General features: G+C 39.0%; 1 protein-coding gene across 5 annotated transcripts in view; it reads left to right on the top strand.

Annotated features, from left to right (window-relative positions):
* DIP2C (DIP2 acetate--CoA ligase C (putative)) overlaps positions 1-15,896 on the top strand; it is a 290,423-nt gene that overhangs the window by 183,273 nt on the left and 91,254 nt on the right. For 4 of the 5 annotated variants that reach the window (XM_085227048.1, XM_085227047.1, XM_085227046.1 and 1 more), the window contains 3 exons: positions 6,550-6,681; positions 8,036-8,155; positions 9,079-9,276. In XM_085227048.1, the coding sequence (XP_085083174.1) occupies positions 6,550-6,681; positions 8,036-8,155; positions 9,079-9,276 (450 nt within the window). The remainder of the gene's footprint in view (positions 1-6,549; positions 6,682-8,035; positions 8,156-9,078; positions 9,277-15,896) is intronic. The other variant, XM_085227045.1, reaches the window with a different exon arrangement.

Genomic DNA, 15,896 nt, shown 5'->3' with positions numbered 1-15,896 from the left:
TCAGTCGTCTTTTCTCAAGGCTAAACAGACCCAGTTCACTTAGCCTTTCTTCATAGGGGAGATGCTCCAGGCCCTTCACCATCTTTGTGGCCCTCCGCTGGACTCTTTCCAAGAGATCCCTGTCTTTTTTGTACCGGGGAGCCCAGAACTGGACACAGTACTCCAGATGAGGCCTTACCAGGGCAGAGTAGAGGGGGAGGATCACCTCCCTCGACCTGCTGGACACACTCTTCTTAATGCACCCCAGAATGCCATTGGCCTTTTTGGCCACGAGGGCACACTGCTGGCTCATGGCCAACCTGTCGTCCACCAGGACGCCCAGGTCCCTCTCTGCAGAGCTCCTCTCCAGCAGCTCATCCCCCAGCCTGTATTGGTGCATGCAATTATTCCTCCCTAGGTGTAAGACCCTACACTTGCTTTTGTTGAACCTCATCCGGTTTCTTACTGCCCAGCTCTCCAGCCTATCCAGGTCTCACTGAATGGCAGCACAGCCTTCAGGCGTGTCAGCCAATCCTCCCAACTTTGTATCATCAGCAAACTTGCTGAGGGTGGCCACTATCCCCTCACCAAGGTCATTGATGAAGATGTTGAACAAGACTGGACCCAGCACAGACCCCTGGGGGACACCACTGGTCACAGGTCTCCAGCCAGACTCTGCACCACCAATGACGACCCTCTGCGCTCTGCCAGTCAGCCAGTTCTCAACCCACCTCACTGTCCATTCGTCTATCCCACACTTCCTCAGCTTTGTTATAAGGATGTCGTGGGAGACAGTATCAAATGCCTTTCTAAAATCAAGGTAGACTACATCTACCGCTCTTCCCCCATCCACCCAGCATGTGACAGCATCATAGAAGGCCACCAGGTTGGTCGAGCACGACCTCCCCTTGGTGAACCCATGCTGACTACTCCTGATAACCTCCTTTTCTCCCAGTTGTCTGGAGATGGTATCCAGCACAAGCTGTTCCATCACCTTTCCAGGGACAGAGGTGAGGCTGACAGGCCTATAATTACCCAGATCTTCCTTCTTGCCCTTTTTGAAGACCGGAGTGACATTGGCTACCCTCCAGTCTTCAGGGACCTCCCCTGTTATCCAAGATCTCTCAAAAATGATGGAGAACGGTTCGGCAATGACCTCCGCCAGCTCCCTCAGCACACGTGGATGCACCCCATCAGGTCCCATGGACTTGTGGACCTTAGTACTGCCTAGGTGCTCACGCACGTCCTCTTTCCTGACTAAAGGGAAGTCTCCTATTCCCCAGACCCTCTCCCTAACCTCCAGGGTGTGGGAAACCTGAGGGAGAACCTTTTCACTGAAGATGGAAGTAAAGAAGGCATTCAGTATCTCTGCCTTCTCAGCATCCCCCGTTACCAGAACCCCCCCCTCACTTAGTAATGGGCCCACATTCTCTCTAGTTTTCCTTTTGCTGTTAACATACTTGAAGAAGCCTTTTTTATTATCCTTTATCACTTTAGCCAGATTCAATTCCAGACGGGCTTTAGCCTTCCTCGTTGCATTCCTGCAGGCCCTGGCTACATTCCTATATTCTTCCCAAGTGGTCAGACCCTTTTTCCACATTTCATGGACCTTCTTCTTTCTTTTGAGCTTGCGCATGAGCTCCTTGCTCATCCACACAGGTCTCCTGCCACCTTTTCCCTATTTCTTGCTCACAGGGACGCACCGATCCTGAGCTTGGAAGAAGAGCTGTTTAAATGCTGACCAGCTCTCAGAGGCCCCCTTACCTTCTAACACCCGAGCCCACGGGATAGCTCCAAGTAGGTCCCGGAAGAGATTGAAGTTGGCTCTCCTGAAGTCCAGGGTAGCAATCCTACTTACTGCTTTGCTTCTTCCACTCAGGATTTGAACTCCACCATCTCATGATCACTACAACTCAAGCTGCCCCCAACCTTTACTTCCTTAACAAGTCCATCCCTGTTGGTGAGAATAAGGTCCAGAATTATGAGCCTGAAGTTCACAGACATTAACTGTTTCTGGACATTGAGCTATTGCCGTTAGTCTTCATTTGACCAAGGTGGTATTAAATTAGCCATATGGAAAGCAAAGCTTGTTCTCCCTTAGTTCTCCAGTAGCTGCTGTTAATCACGTGAAGCATCTGCTTTGGGTGCATTCTTGCTATGGCTGTTTATTGGGCTCTCTCACTAAAAAACTGGTGAACTCTATATTGGAACAGATCAAGCAACCTGGGTACCATTCTGTTGCACATACTAAATGCCATTTTTTATTTGAGTGTTCCTCAGCTGATCATTCCTTTTCAAGTATATGTAATGAGATACATGAAAACACCTGAAATGTTCCTGATTTTATATGCTGTCAGTATAGCTTGATGTAACACCTATATTTTCAGATGAGTAATCCTCTCACCATGATGTGGAATTGCTGAATTGCAGACAGAGGAAGAAATTGTACTGTATTTTTAAATTCATGCTAAATGAATAGCTTAGAACCTTGTTACAGAAATACATGCACTCCTGGACACATTAATCATTGCATTTAGTTATTTTCTCTGACTTCATCTTAAAATGCTAGAGGAAATTATAGTGTACAGAATTAAATTTATCCAAACTCTTAAAAGGTTACTCACACACCAGGTCTTAATATGTCTTTAAATATAGCTTCTTTAGAGTGTGACATTTCAGTAATTTTAAATCTAGCACAGTAAGTCTTCTCTCATAATCACTGAGTTTGCAGTAAATAATACAGCATTTTTAGAACTAAATTAAGTTGTCAGTATTTTGTGGAAGAGGGAAAATACTACTTTTTTTTTTCTTTTCTTTTTTGTTGACTGGAAACATCTCTCAATTGAAGGAAATAGATAAACTTACCTCAGTGTATGTATACTTTTATTCTGATGATAAGATACATTAAATGGCATCACCAGTAGGACAGTAGTTGTGATGTATGAATGTAAAGGTCATTTGAATACGAAGTATAACTGATATTTGCTAACAGCTTTAGACTATGATCTTAAGGTTACCATCAATCTTTGTTGCTAAGATCATTGGAAAAAGTAACAGAAGCTGCACAGATGATAATTGAGGTATATAATTTTCCTTTTTCTGAATTTTTTGAACCTAATAAAAACCAAGGTCAGAAAACACATCCCAGAGCTCAGAAAGTTTGTGTGGTGATAATCACACAGTGCTTACTTGTGATTATAAATTTATATAGATTGAAGTGTTGAATATCTCACTTTAAACTTTTGATCTTTTTAGGTACTCTTAATGTTTCCTTTATATGTTTCTGTTTGAAAATCAAAGACCTCAATTCAAATTAAAGGCTATATAAGTTTCTGTTAAAACCAATATAAAAACATGTGCCATAAGGCATGAAAGATAGATCTTTGGCAACCTTGAAGTCCTTATGTGATCTGAGGAGTATCAACTTTTGATACAAATGACTAGTTTAAAATAGCCTCTGTCACCTGGATATTATTTTAATACAGGCAAAAGTCAGCTGATGTATAGTACAGTACGACTATACAAGTACAGCATTGTAGGGATGTTCTTTGAATTCCTGGAGTATCTGAATTCATAGTGCTTTCTGTGCTTCTAGTGTTCCATTGGAAAGTATTACTCTACCTCTCTGCTTCTCCTTGATCACGGGATTCAGTCAACATACAGCCTCTGTCCCTACATGACTGTGTTCTGAATTATTGCTTCTTTCTCATTTTCAAGAAATGGCTTAAATTGCATGACTCCAGTGGCAGAAATGAAGAGTCCTAACTGGAAACAGCTGTTCAGTCTATGATCTTCTACAGCAGGAATATTGGAGTAGATAGGGAAAGGAGGTGCAAGAATGTGTGTGTTTCATGGAGAAACTTCTTTGAAGTCATGCAGCTGTCCCGGTTTTCTACTTTTTCATCAGCAGAAATATCAGGATGATTATTCTTAACTAAACCTCAAACATTACTTCTAGTTACCTGACATAAGACCAAGCATTTTTGTCCAGATTGTGTTATCTAAGCCTGCATTGACTGTTCTGCACAAAAAGAATACATTTCACATAAAGTAATAATTAACATTTTCTTCAGAAGTCATTCAGATCAAATTTTTGTCTGTGTGATTTTCATTGCTCCAAGCCTAACTCTGAGAGGGGAACTGACTGAAGATTTGTAAACGTGTATCTACAACCTACAGCTGTAGATATTGCCATGATATGAAATCTGTTTAGCAGATCCTGCACAGAAAGAGGGCAAGACAAGCCTTATTGTTCCTTTTCTGTAAGATAAGGATTCTTCTTAATAGAAATGTAGGTAGCAGATGTACCTCCTGTGCTAAAACCCCATTCTTTGGCCAGCCAGTGGTGACTATGTAGAGAATAGAACTTTTCTGGGGTACTTTCAAGTGCCAGTGGTGGTTCTTCCAAAGGAAGCCTTTTTACAAAAGAATGGGACTCTTCTTTCTCATTTTATTTCACCCTGCTAGTGCCACGTGTTACAAAGAAATATTTGATTTCATCTGTATAGATCTAAAGGGAAAGCATCTTTGCTCCGTGTTGCTACAGGTCATGTGTCTTCTCTCCTGTGCATTAAAGAAATCTTATCAGCGTTAAAACCTGAAAGGTTTTAACTTCAACTCAAATCCAGTTTGCGTTGTAAACTCTCAAAGATGGAAATGTTTTGTTGGAGAGATGTAGACAATTATAGCTAATAAAAAACAGTTTCTCATGTTTCTAATAGCTGACTAAGTACAATTCTTTTCTTAGTCACATTCCTCTCTCAATTTTGCATAGCAAAAGAGCATTATAAGTAGAAGATAAAAAGATAAACATCAGCATTTTTTAATTGACTTATTTATTGGGTAATTCAATAGCGGTCTATAAAACGCTGCCACTTAGCAAGAAAGGGCAGAAATTGTGCTGAGTCTGAAACACTTGATAAATGACAAGACGTCTAAAATGGAGACATTATTCAAATAATTACCAGTATAAGCTTCATGGTCCAAGCTATTATACTTCAATTGGTCACTTATAACACAATATAAAGTCTTCTTTCAGTAAAATGCTAAGAGTGGATGTGATCAGAATCAAAGGCTCAAATGGGCACATGTAGGGTGCAAAATATTTTTGAGTGGCACAGTAAAACATCTCGTATTTTCTTCAACCACTTGCAGCAGTGTTTGTGATATTCATGAATATGAACATTAAATAACAACTATAGACATTAATATCATTTTAATTTTTCATGATGATATTCTGTCAAATTCTGCATTCAAATTTGACATACACAAAAATAGACATCTAATATAGCATCTGTATACTGTAGTTATAGCCATGATGGCTGTTTTTCTCTGCTGATGGTATGTGAATTTGTGATTGAATGCACAAGAATTACAATGACCCAAAGTTCAAGACCCATGGAAATGCTTGATTGCTACATTTCAGATAAAACTTCTTTGTTGTGGAAGTCGGTGTTACAGTATATTTATGGCATCATAATGTTTATAGAAGATATTTACTAAAAAATGCATCTTGAATGTAAGATGTAATTTTTCCAGAATTTTTGTATCTTAAAGGCTCGTTCCCTATTATAAAATGGAGAGCATTTCTCTTCACTTCATTGGCAGCAATATGAAGACTTATTTTGTTTTGTATCTCAGAGGCTGCTGGGGATCATTTATGTCAATAAAGAGAGAAGTTGTTTGCTCATGGCACTTATCTCCATCTACCCAATGCTGCTAAAAACATGGAAAAAATTATTAGAGAAAGGGTAAAAATAGTACACAATACGTAGGTAATAGACACTAAGACCTGAAAACATGCGAAAACAAACTGTGATTGCATGCTGAGCTATCAGGCTATGAAAGAGAAAGATTAGCTCTGTGGAATTGTTTAGGAGCGCTGGAATGAGTCAGATCAAATTGTGTTTGCCTTCTGGAAGGCAAGCCTTTGTTGTGCGGAAGAATTGAAATAGCTCTGTCTAAAAATAGTAGACAAGCAAGTGTCCATGCAGAATGTAAAGTTCATGTTTCTTTCCACTTTATTTCTTTCCCCTAGATCCCAGCCCTGCTGTGGTTGCATTGGTTTTTCTTTTTTTCTTAGCAAACCAGTGATTTCCTTTTTTAAACAAAATTGACATATTCAAAATACATAGGCTATAAAAGCAAGTGAGCATTGGCACTTGCAAGTGACTGACAATGTGCCATATTGCTTTTATTTTGAAAAACTAATGCAATTATCTGTGAGGAGTATATTTTTCTGGGTCTTTTTCTATTGGAAGCTGTCCACAAAATTTAACTTAGTATAAAATTAAATATCGGTGTAGAACCAACAACCTAATTATATCATTTTTTTTTAGCTTAGTGCTTGCATGCTTGCAGATATATGGCCCTTGTTTTAATCAAAGAAAACTTGATATATTAAAATTATGATGTACTTTATAGTTGAATACATTCATTTTGTGCATTAACTTCAGTGCCTGTTTGAATGCTGAAAATCAAAAATAACAAATGCTCTCTCCTCTCCCTTTTGTTTTTCTGCCCTTCAACACTAGAGGTACATGGTTAAACCTTTTAACTTGTTTTTCACAGAAAATCATTCTGCCCCTCCAGATGTTACCACTTACACTTCAGAACACTCAATACAAGTAGAAAGACCACAAGGATCAACAGCACGGGTGGCACCAAAGTATGGAAATGCTGAACTTATGGAAACTGGTGATGGTATGTCATAAATTCAAATTGCTTTCTTTTTGAGTACTGTAATCTTCAAAAGTTAGTGTATCTGTCTGCTCTCCATTTCTTCTAGACAATTGTGATGTAAAGACGTAAAAAGTTACAGCATCTTTGGAGTCCAAAAATGAACTGATATACATGAAGCTGACATAGAGAAATATTTCTTAATCAGCAGGACTGATTCCCTGTAGAAATTGCTTGGCAAAATGAAAGCAGCAGATCTCTCTAGATCTGCTTTTCTGCTCTTATCATGATATGTGGCTACAGCTTGGCTGTTTTTTAAAGGGCCAAGAATATGACATAATAGGGTGGCTACATCTTAAGAAGTGTCCTATTTGGAGTTTCATTTTCTGAGTGTATTTTTTTTTTTTTGAAAAACAGTTATTTGTAAACCCTTTCTTATTTACTCCTCTTTTCTAAAACATATTAAAACATATCTCAGTGAAGTGTGGAATTGTTGACCAAGTGTATTACATCTAAACATAGCAGCTTCAGCTATAAAAACCACTTGGTAGAAAAGCGATAGCCAGCCTTACAGAAGGGTGGGAAATTTCTGCAATGCAGTGACAGAAAGCTATTAGTTCAGGATCAGGTGACATGAATGGTACAGAGGTTTTGAACTCTACCAGGGAAGGAGAATGGGGGAGACGATTGGTGGGATTATGTTATAAAAGGCACCCATAGCCCCTGCAGCCTATGCTGCTGTTCATAATTGTATTTTTCAAAGTGATGTATGGACAAGCATGCTGCCCTCAGAGATTGCTGGCTGATGGAATTGGCTGTAGGGACTTCTGGGGAATACAGGGTCATGTTGAAATAATACAAAGATGTTGGTCATGTTGAAGATGGGTACTGGACAGATGTCCACTGCGGTGTAAAGAACAATCAAGAATAATGATGGGGCAAAGCCTATGAGCCACACTCCTTGCAGAGCTGCTGTCTGCTGAAGTACTCTTGTCAGTCAATGTTGGTGTAACCAGTAATCATGGGGAGAACCAATGCCCATCTTCTTACCTCCTAGAAAAGTTCTCTGAAGTTACAAGCATTCACTGTACGGAGTGTTTTTTCACTGTGTTTCTCTCTCCTGGTCTGTGTGCTTTTCCCCTCTAACTTTGCAAGCTCACTCTAACGTTATTGTATTGTTTTTATTTATACTAGCCATCATTATTCCCTTATGCTCAAATGATCTTAATGTCTTAATGTTGAATTGAATTGCAGTCACGAGATGGCATGAAACTGTAGTTGTGGCCTTGCAGTCCTAGCCCTTTTCTTACCCCACTTAACCTCTGGTGGCGTTCAGCATAGCGATCAACTGATGTCTCCATTGATCCCTGTCCTGCAGGAGTACCAGTGAGCAGCAGAGTGTCAGCAAAGATTCAGCAGCTGGTCAATACACTAAAACGGCCCAAACGACCACCATTACGAGAGTTCTTTGTAGATGACTTTGAGGAATTGTTAGAAGGTAAAATGACTGTTTTTCAAAATGTTTGGGGATCTCTTATTAAAACTCTGTAAAATGTTTGTATCGCACATTGACTTCCTAGAAAGCTAAGTAAGCCCTCCCTGTACTGGCAAGTACCAAAAAGTGTTGATTTTCAGTGGAATCTGCTTGTAGTGAGCTTGGATATAGTACAGTAGAATCAAAAGTCTCTGTTGTTTGCCTGTGGTTCTGCTTGCCATGTAACTGCAGAAGAGAGCAGGGGAAAGCTTTGCTCTGAAGGTGTTCAGCTGTGTGTTATGGCCATTCCTTTTAAACACCAGTGTGAGAAAACCTGTCAGTGCAGGAGCATGTGAAACGTTTTACACATCCTTTGTGTAACAGAGAGCATTAAAAAAAAAAAAAAGAGCAAACTGTAAGATAGAAACAAGGATAAAGTCAATAAATGGAAATTTGTTTTTCAGGAGGCCAATGTTTTGAGAATTAAGATTTGTCATGATATGGTGATTTAAATAGTCTTTGTAGCAGGTCATGAGAATGTTCTAGCAAAGCCTGACTTAAATCGATGTGTTACTAATGACTTACTGGAGTACAGTTTTTCAGTAGTTCTACAGTACATCTTATTATTGAGTTTTTGACAGGAAAAAAGTGTTCTCTCTCTCTCTTTAGGAATAAAGAAGGGTTGATGAATATATGCATGCTACCTCAGCAGTTTTCCCTGCTTGTAGAGCTAGTGTAAAGAAAGCGCATACATTCCTAGGTTGTATCAGTTGCTTGGTCTCTATTGAAGTTAAATGTTATTCTGTTTTATTTCTGTTACTTCTCAAGACCTTCTAATATCATTATTTTCAGGAAATTTTGCAAAGGTAACTTATTCTCTTGGTTACACAGGTGTACACAAGGTATAGAATTTACATGGTAACTGTATATCTTTTCATAATCATAAGTTCAACAGCCAGATCCAAACCAGCCAAAGCCAGAAGGAGCTCAGATGTTGGCTATGCGTGGGGAACAATTAGGTGTGGTTACAAATTGGCCACCTTCTCTGGAAGCAGCTTTGCAGCGATGGGGGACCATCTCACCGAAAGCTCCTTGCCTAACCACTATGGATACAAATGGAAAACCACTGTATATTCTCACTTACGGTGAGCATTCTTTGAATTCCTTGTGCTGTTATGTATAGTACGTAGTGTCTGTATCTATAGTAAATATATAAATGTTTAGTGAAAAAAGCACTCAAATTATGCATCTTTTCCATATCTGAGTACGGTAAAAAAAAGTTCTTAAGCTGTTGGTGTCCAAGTATGAGTTTCTGAGATATTATATTATGAATTATTATACAAAGAGGAGCTGATACATCCATAGAGACATAGATTGGAAATTAAAATCACTTTTTAAATGGAAGTGTGTACTAGGGAAGATTTTCCTGAAGACTAAAGTCTAAATCCATTGCCCTTGGATATTTCCAAGTTTTGTTTTGAAAAAGCAGAACCTGGTGTAAAAAATTTACCAGCTTCCTGAAGAAGTTAAAATAGGATTTTTTTTGTGTGTTCTACAGCTATTGCAGTAAGTGTAATATGAATTATTTCTTGTGGTACATAGTTGTTAAGCTAGCAAACATACACCCTTGAAATAGATTTGCCAAGACCTATTTCAGTGTGATCTTTGGAATGTTGGTGTATGTCAGTGTGTTTTTCATGACAATCTATTGTACCAAGAATGGCCAAATGGAAATAAGCATAAGGTTATCTTTGTCAAATATCTCCTAATTTTGAGAAGTTAAGGATACTTTTGGGAGATATTCAAAGGGACTATTATGAATAACCATGAAACTTTGAGAGCAAGCCAGAACATTTCTGTCTGTTATTGGTATGGAGATAAAAATGATTTTGCTTTTTGTTATTTCTGTCTTCTCAGGGACCTAGAGAATATATTAATAACAAATATTCTGTGCAGAGAATATTTTTACATACTGTGACATAGAGGTATTGTTCAGTGCTGAATGCTCCTTCCCATTCAGGATTGAGATTGAGTGATGGTCCTTGGCTGAAAAGAAGTTTGGGATTGCAAATAGAGTTAGAGGCTTTTAAAGCATACCAGAACTTTAGGAACTTAAGGTCATGCATGAAACATTTTCCCTCAGGTATCTCAAAGTTAAGAAGTTACCTCAATTAGGGGGCACACGATTCACCACTGATCAATGGTTTTTTTCCTTAAAGGCATTTTCTTGGAAGTAGAAAAGAATTTCTAAGTTTGCAATTATATGTTTGCAGAAGAGCTATTCATATCATCTACTGAATGCCCTAAATAAGTTTGACAGGACTGGAAATGAAGATATTAGTGAGAATCAGACCATTTCTGAATATGGGATTCTGTCCAGAGTCAGAGCATATGTCCTACTTCTGCTGAAGGGCAGTAAGCTGAATAGATCAACCTGAAGAGCTCCTCCAGAGGGTTCATGAGGCCTCCTAGCTTCTTTCCCTTTCCTAAGCTATCTCCTCCTGAACATCTCTTCCAAGCTGTCTAAAATCCTCAGAAAAAATAGACAAAAACTTTTTTTCATTACTGTCATTTAGCTGTGCTTATTTTTTCTGTTGCCTTTTAATAGTTTCCCAATGTTTAAAAAAAGGCAATTTTTTTTATAGATAAAAGATGAGAAATCACAGTTCATAGAAGATGGAGTGAATTATCTGCTAGCTGGATTTCAAACTGACATTCTTTTTCTTTCCTTTTGGCATAACACATCATGATTTTTTTTACTAGTTTTCTTAATTTACAACTGCCTTTGTAAGATCATTATTATTATTACAGATTTGTCATTTTGTGACTTTATGAATGATTTTGCTGTAATAATGCCACGTTTTGGTTCTGTACTATTTTCTAGCAATTGTGGCGTCTTAAGAAGTTGAACATTAAAAGAAATTAAGCTTTGATCCCAGTAAAGAACTCAGAAGCATAATTTTTTATCCCTGTGAATTGTACCACTGGCCCTGTGGTAATAAACTTTTGAAAGAGGAGTCTACCCACAATCCTACCGTGTGGTATTAATATGACTTTGCACACATTTCTTTTTATCAGATGACTAAAAGTTTAAAATACCAACACTGAGACCTTCCAGTAGTCTCTGAGTTTGTATCTCACCATTTCTTTTGTGTTCTTTGCCAATTAATGGAAATACCATTACAGGGTTTTTCACATATTCACAATTTTGATAAATACTCAAGATTTTAAAGAATAATTACAAGTTTTGAGAGGTCTACTGTTGGCATGTTACATCCACTTCTTCATTACCATTACTCTTTACTGCTACTGCTTCAATCTCCTCTCCTATCCTCTGCCGTGTCTGCATGGAAGCTCGTATTCATCTTCAACTTTCTGAGCAAGAGTAGAATTCTGCATGATATCTTTTCTTCCCTACTCCTTTTATATAAAGCTTCTTTTCCTATTTCTTGTGAAGGGATCTGTTTAATCAATAGATATTGTTTAATCAATGGATATACAGATGGTATAGATATATATATATATATCCAGGAGCTTGGCTAATAGATTTTATATTGGAGAAATTATATTGGAGAAATAAGAGAAAATCACTCACCCTGTCCTAGGCTCACAAGATAAACTCCTGATGGAGCAGACCTCCAGAGAGAGATCCTTCCCCACTGGCAGTCGGCTCTTAAATGGGTCTAGGAGAGGTGGAGCCAGACTCCACCCCTTCCTGCAGCACAGGTGAATTGCCTTCACCTGTGCTCCCATGGCTGACTCATTGCTCGCCTCAGGTGATCAATCAAAGGTTCAGGCCGTGATTCAGCAGCCCCATACAGGATCCCAGGTTTACCTGCCTATTCTAGTCCTCTTTCCTTCTCTCCAGTCTGAGTTCCAGGGATGTCTCTGTGACAGATGTGTAGCTGTCAGCTAAATCACATTATGGTTGAGCAAGAGTATTTATTCCCTTCACACCAAGCATTTTCAACTCCTCCTTTCTTGATCAATATAGATAATATTGCTCTCCTGCCTGTCTCTTGGGCTGTACCCCCAGTATCATAAATGATCCGGGTGTTTCTTCAGTTTTGTGCAGCCATTCAGTGTCTACACATTGCAGGTCATTTTTCACAGAGACAGGGAGTTTAAAGAAGTTATTCTTCCAGCTCTAGGCTGAAATAATCTCTGCCTTCCCATTCCTCTGTAGAAATTTATGTAATTTTAATTCCTTGTATCACCTGTGAGGTGATTGTTCACCATATTTTCCTAACTTATGTCTTCTATAGCATGTTTGGATTGTAGATGGAAGAAATTAATGGCTGTACTTCTTCCAGACTTGATGTTTAAAAGCAAATTTTTTAAATGATTTGCTTAAATTCTTGAAATTATTTGCAGTGTCCCAATTGTAATTGTTACTCAGTGTGCTCAGAGCTCTTAAACTCTTTCTAGTGAATGAAATGCTATGAATAGTTACTTATTTCTCAAATATTTTGTTCCTCTGGGTACTTGGTTACGCGGAGAACATCTTAGTTAAGTTATTCTCAATCCCTTTGTAAATCAAATCACTGAATATGTATAAACTGAAATGTCTGAGATAAGGGAGGGAAACGTCTTCATAAGGCTGTATGCATATCTGAACTCTGACTAGAAACCTAATATAAGCTTTGAGGAAAAGGAGGGCAATTTCTTACTTAAAGTTAATCAGAGCAGTCAGGCAGCCGATTTTGGTATTGTTGGTATTAAAAATGAAACATTTAGTGATTTCTTAGAAGAGAAATATGAATAAAGGTCAATTAAATCCTATCTACTACTTATGCTATAACAGCTACTTTTCTGAGTGTAGAATGATTATTCTGAGAAGGATCAGAATGCTTGGGGAAAAAGCAAAAAGCCAAAAGCAATTGGGGAATAAGCAAGTTTTGAATTCTTTTATTGTAACCATTATAGAAGGCAACAGTACAAGTACCAGTTAACTATATCTGATTCAGAAAACCTCATTGCCTTAATGCAACACTTTCTTTAAAATATTTTGATGCCGAAGTCATGTAGTCTTAGCAGTGGTGTTACACCTTCTAGTGGGAGTATCTTGAAATGGCTGAAACACAACAAGAGACCAAAAATAGCCGTCCATGAGCTGTGCTGCAGCTGGTGCAAACCCCAGCCACCTGTGTCCTCTTGTGGCCAGGATCTCTAGGTCAGGAATTCCACAGTTGTCAAGAGGAGAAAGGGAACTTTGCTCATAGCCAAGTAGTACATAACCAGATTGTCCTTATCTCTGAAATGACTCATTGCTTCCAGAGGTGAGAGTAATAAAAGACAGGTCCTTATCAATCAATGATACGATTGCTTTAACACTTTTGTTCTTTGACAAAGAAAATAACTATAAAAAAATCTGTATTACAAAATTGTGATTTTTACTGGAATATCAAGCACTGTAAAAGCAATATTACCTCTTTTCTGAGTGTGCCTGAGGCTTTTATTCTCTGCAATAAATGGTTTTGTTATTTTGTTTGGATATTTTTCCAAAAAGATTACTGTTTCCCATGCTGCTTAGGATGGATCTAATTAGTTTATGAAGAAAGTGTTAGTAGAGTAGCAGAACTGTGACTATTATTTTGCAGCATGGAAAAAAAGTGTCCCTTTACCTTCATTGCTTTAGGAAGTCTGCATTTATACCAGATTTAATGTCTTCCTTTTTTCTTTTTAATGTAAGAAATGTTATATTGTGTTCTTGAAAGAATGAATGTTTGACAACATTATTTTCAGTTAAGTTTTGGCACTCTCGCAATTGCTGTGCATGGAGATTGGTAAGCGACCACGAGTTTGGTTTTGCTGAGTTAATGCTGTGTGGTTCTTAAAAGCATATGGAATTCAATAAGGGAGTTGACTGTGGTTTGTTTTGTCTTCAATTTTTCTCCCTCTGCAGCTTTTCTCTTATAACCTTCTTTACATTCAACACAACTGTATAGTCCTTTTTCTGATCTGTGAAGAGAAAGGGATTTAGTATAGTATCACATAGAAAGTATATATCTTTTATCAACTGTTCCCTTTTTGTTTGAGTTTTAAGACCTGGTGGTCTCCCTTACCCTCATAACGTGTTGCTTAACCAGATGAGACTTAGCTATTAATTCACTCAAGCCTGTAAATTTTTGTAGGTAAGAGACACTGCCCTCTGAGTAGGCTGTTAGAGCAAGATTGATTACAAGTGACATTTAAAATAAGTGGTTATTGCTATAGAGTTGATGCTACACAAGCAAATCATAATTCCAGCAGCACACACACACACAAAACAAAAAAAAAAGAAATTTGCCCCACGTGGATGTTAACAATGTTTGTCACATCTGTCAGGAGGTGAGGTGATGTTTTTTATCCACTCCTGCTATCTGCATGCGTGATGTCTGCAGGACACAGCTCAGCTTCAGAGTCATAGCTGCCATATCACGTGCTTGCTGATACTTGCTGGGCACTGGGAATGCTGAGCTTGGTTTGCAAGTGTGGGAAGAGCATTAAAGGTGACTTGGCCTTACTGCATGAACACACTGCTAGGGCTTGCAGGTGTGGCAGCAATATTTGGGGCAGGTGACAGGAGTGGCTAAGGAAGATGTGTTTGTCATTAGAAGATTTATTTTGGTAATTGGTGAGGCAGTTAGAAAGAAGTCAGGCAATGACAGATTCAGGGAAAAGCTTGATTTCTTGGTGTCTTGTAGAGTTTTGAAAGATTTTGGAAGCCAACACCAAAATAAACAGCTTGTTGAGAGATAAGAAGAAGGTTATAATTTTAGTAGTGGCCTGGTGTATGTTTGCTGAATTTTATCAAGTTTGGCTTGTTTTCACAAATTAATTGAGGAGATTCTTTGGTTTGTTTGGGAGATTGTTGTGGACCTGAAAACTGAAAAACACAGGTCCCTATTGCAGGCTGTTACCCAGGACACCTGCGTGTGACTGGCAGACACAGCACAGGATGCGCAGGAGCCTGGCCCTTTCTGAAGGTAACCTGATGGTGCCACTGGGCACTCAGATCTCTCACTAGTGACTTAACCTCTCTAACTGGCTGATCCAGCCTTTGTTTTCAAACTAAAGAAAACAATTGTTCAAATTAGACTGGAGGGACAGACTCTTTAGCAGGATCTGTTGCAATGGGACAACGGAAAATGGTTTCAAGCTAAAAGGGTAGAGATTTAGACTGGATGTATGGAAAAAGTTATTTACAATAAGGGTAGTGAAGTACTGAAACGGGGTGTCCAGAGAGGTGGTGGATGCCCTGTCCTGGGAGACATACAGGCTGGACAGGGCTCAGAGAACCTGATGGAGCTGTAGGTGTCCCTGTTCATTGCAGAGAAGTTGGACCAGATGACCTTTAAAGTTTACTTCCACTCAAACATTTCTATGATTCCTTGACTGCTGGATGTCAGAGCCAGGGGAAACAAATACTACAAGCATCCAATGTCCTGGTAAGGCAGACAGGAGGGCACTTGGACTGGACCAGGCAGGGCAGTGAATACAAGGAGGGCCCTAGGCTCTGAGTGCAGCAGTGGTGCTGAAGGTGGATGTATCTGCCTGGATCTTGCTTTCCATCACTTCTGGAAAGCAAAGATTTATTGTTTGCTACAGCAGTGTTGCTATTATGAGCTGAGATGTGGACTGGTTCAGCCCCTGCTGCCTGAAACTGCTGCTTGAGTCTCCTGCCCCTGCCCTCCCATCTTGAATCCAACTTAGTAGAAGATGGATGGCAGCATGTTTATCTGAGGAAGACCTGCTGAACTGACGACCATATCCTCAGCAACCT

The sequence above is a fragment of the Meleagris gallopavo genome, chromosome 6 (genome assembly GCF_905368555.1).
Source record: "Meleagris gallopavo chromosome 6, MGAL_WU_HG_1.1, whole genome shotgun sequence".
NCBI classification, from domain to species: Eukaryota; Metazoa; Chordata; class Aves; order Galliformes; family Phasianidae; genus Meleagris; species Meleagris gallopavo.
Note: the sequence above shows the minus strand (reverse complement) of the source record. Positions and strands in the feature narration are given on the sequence as shown.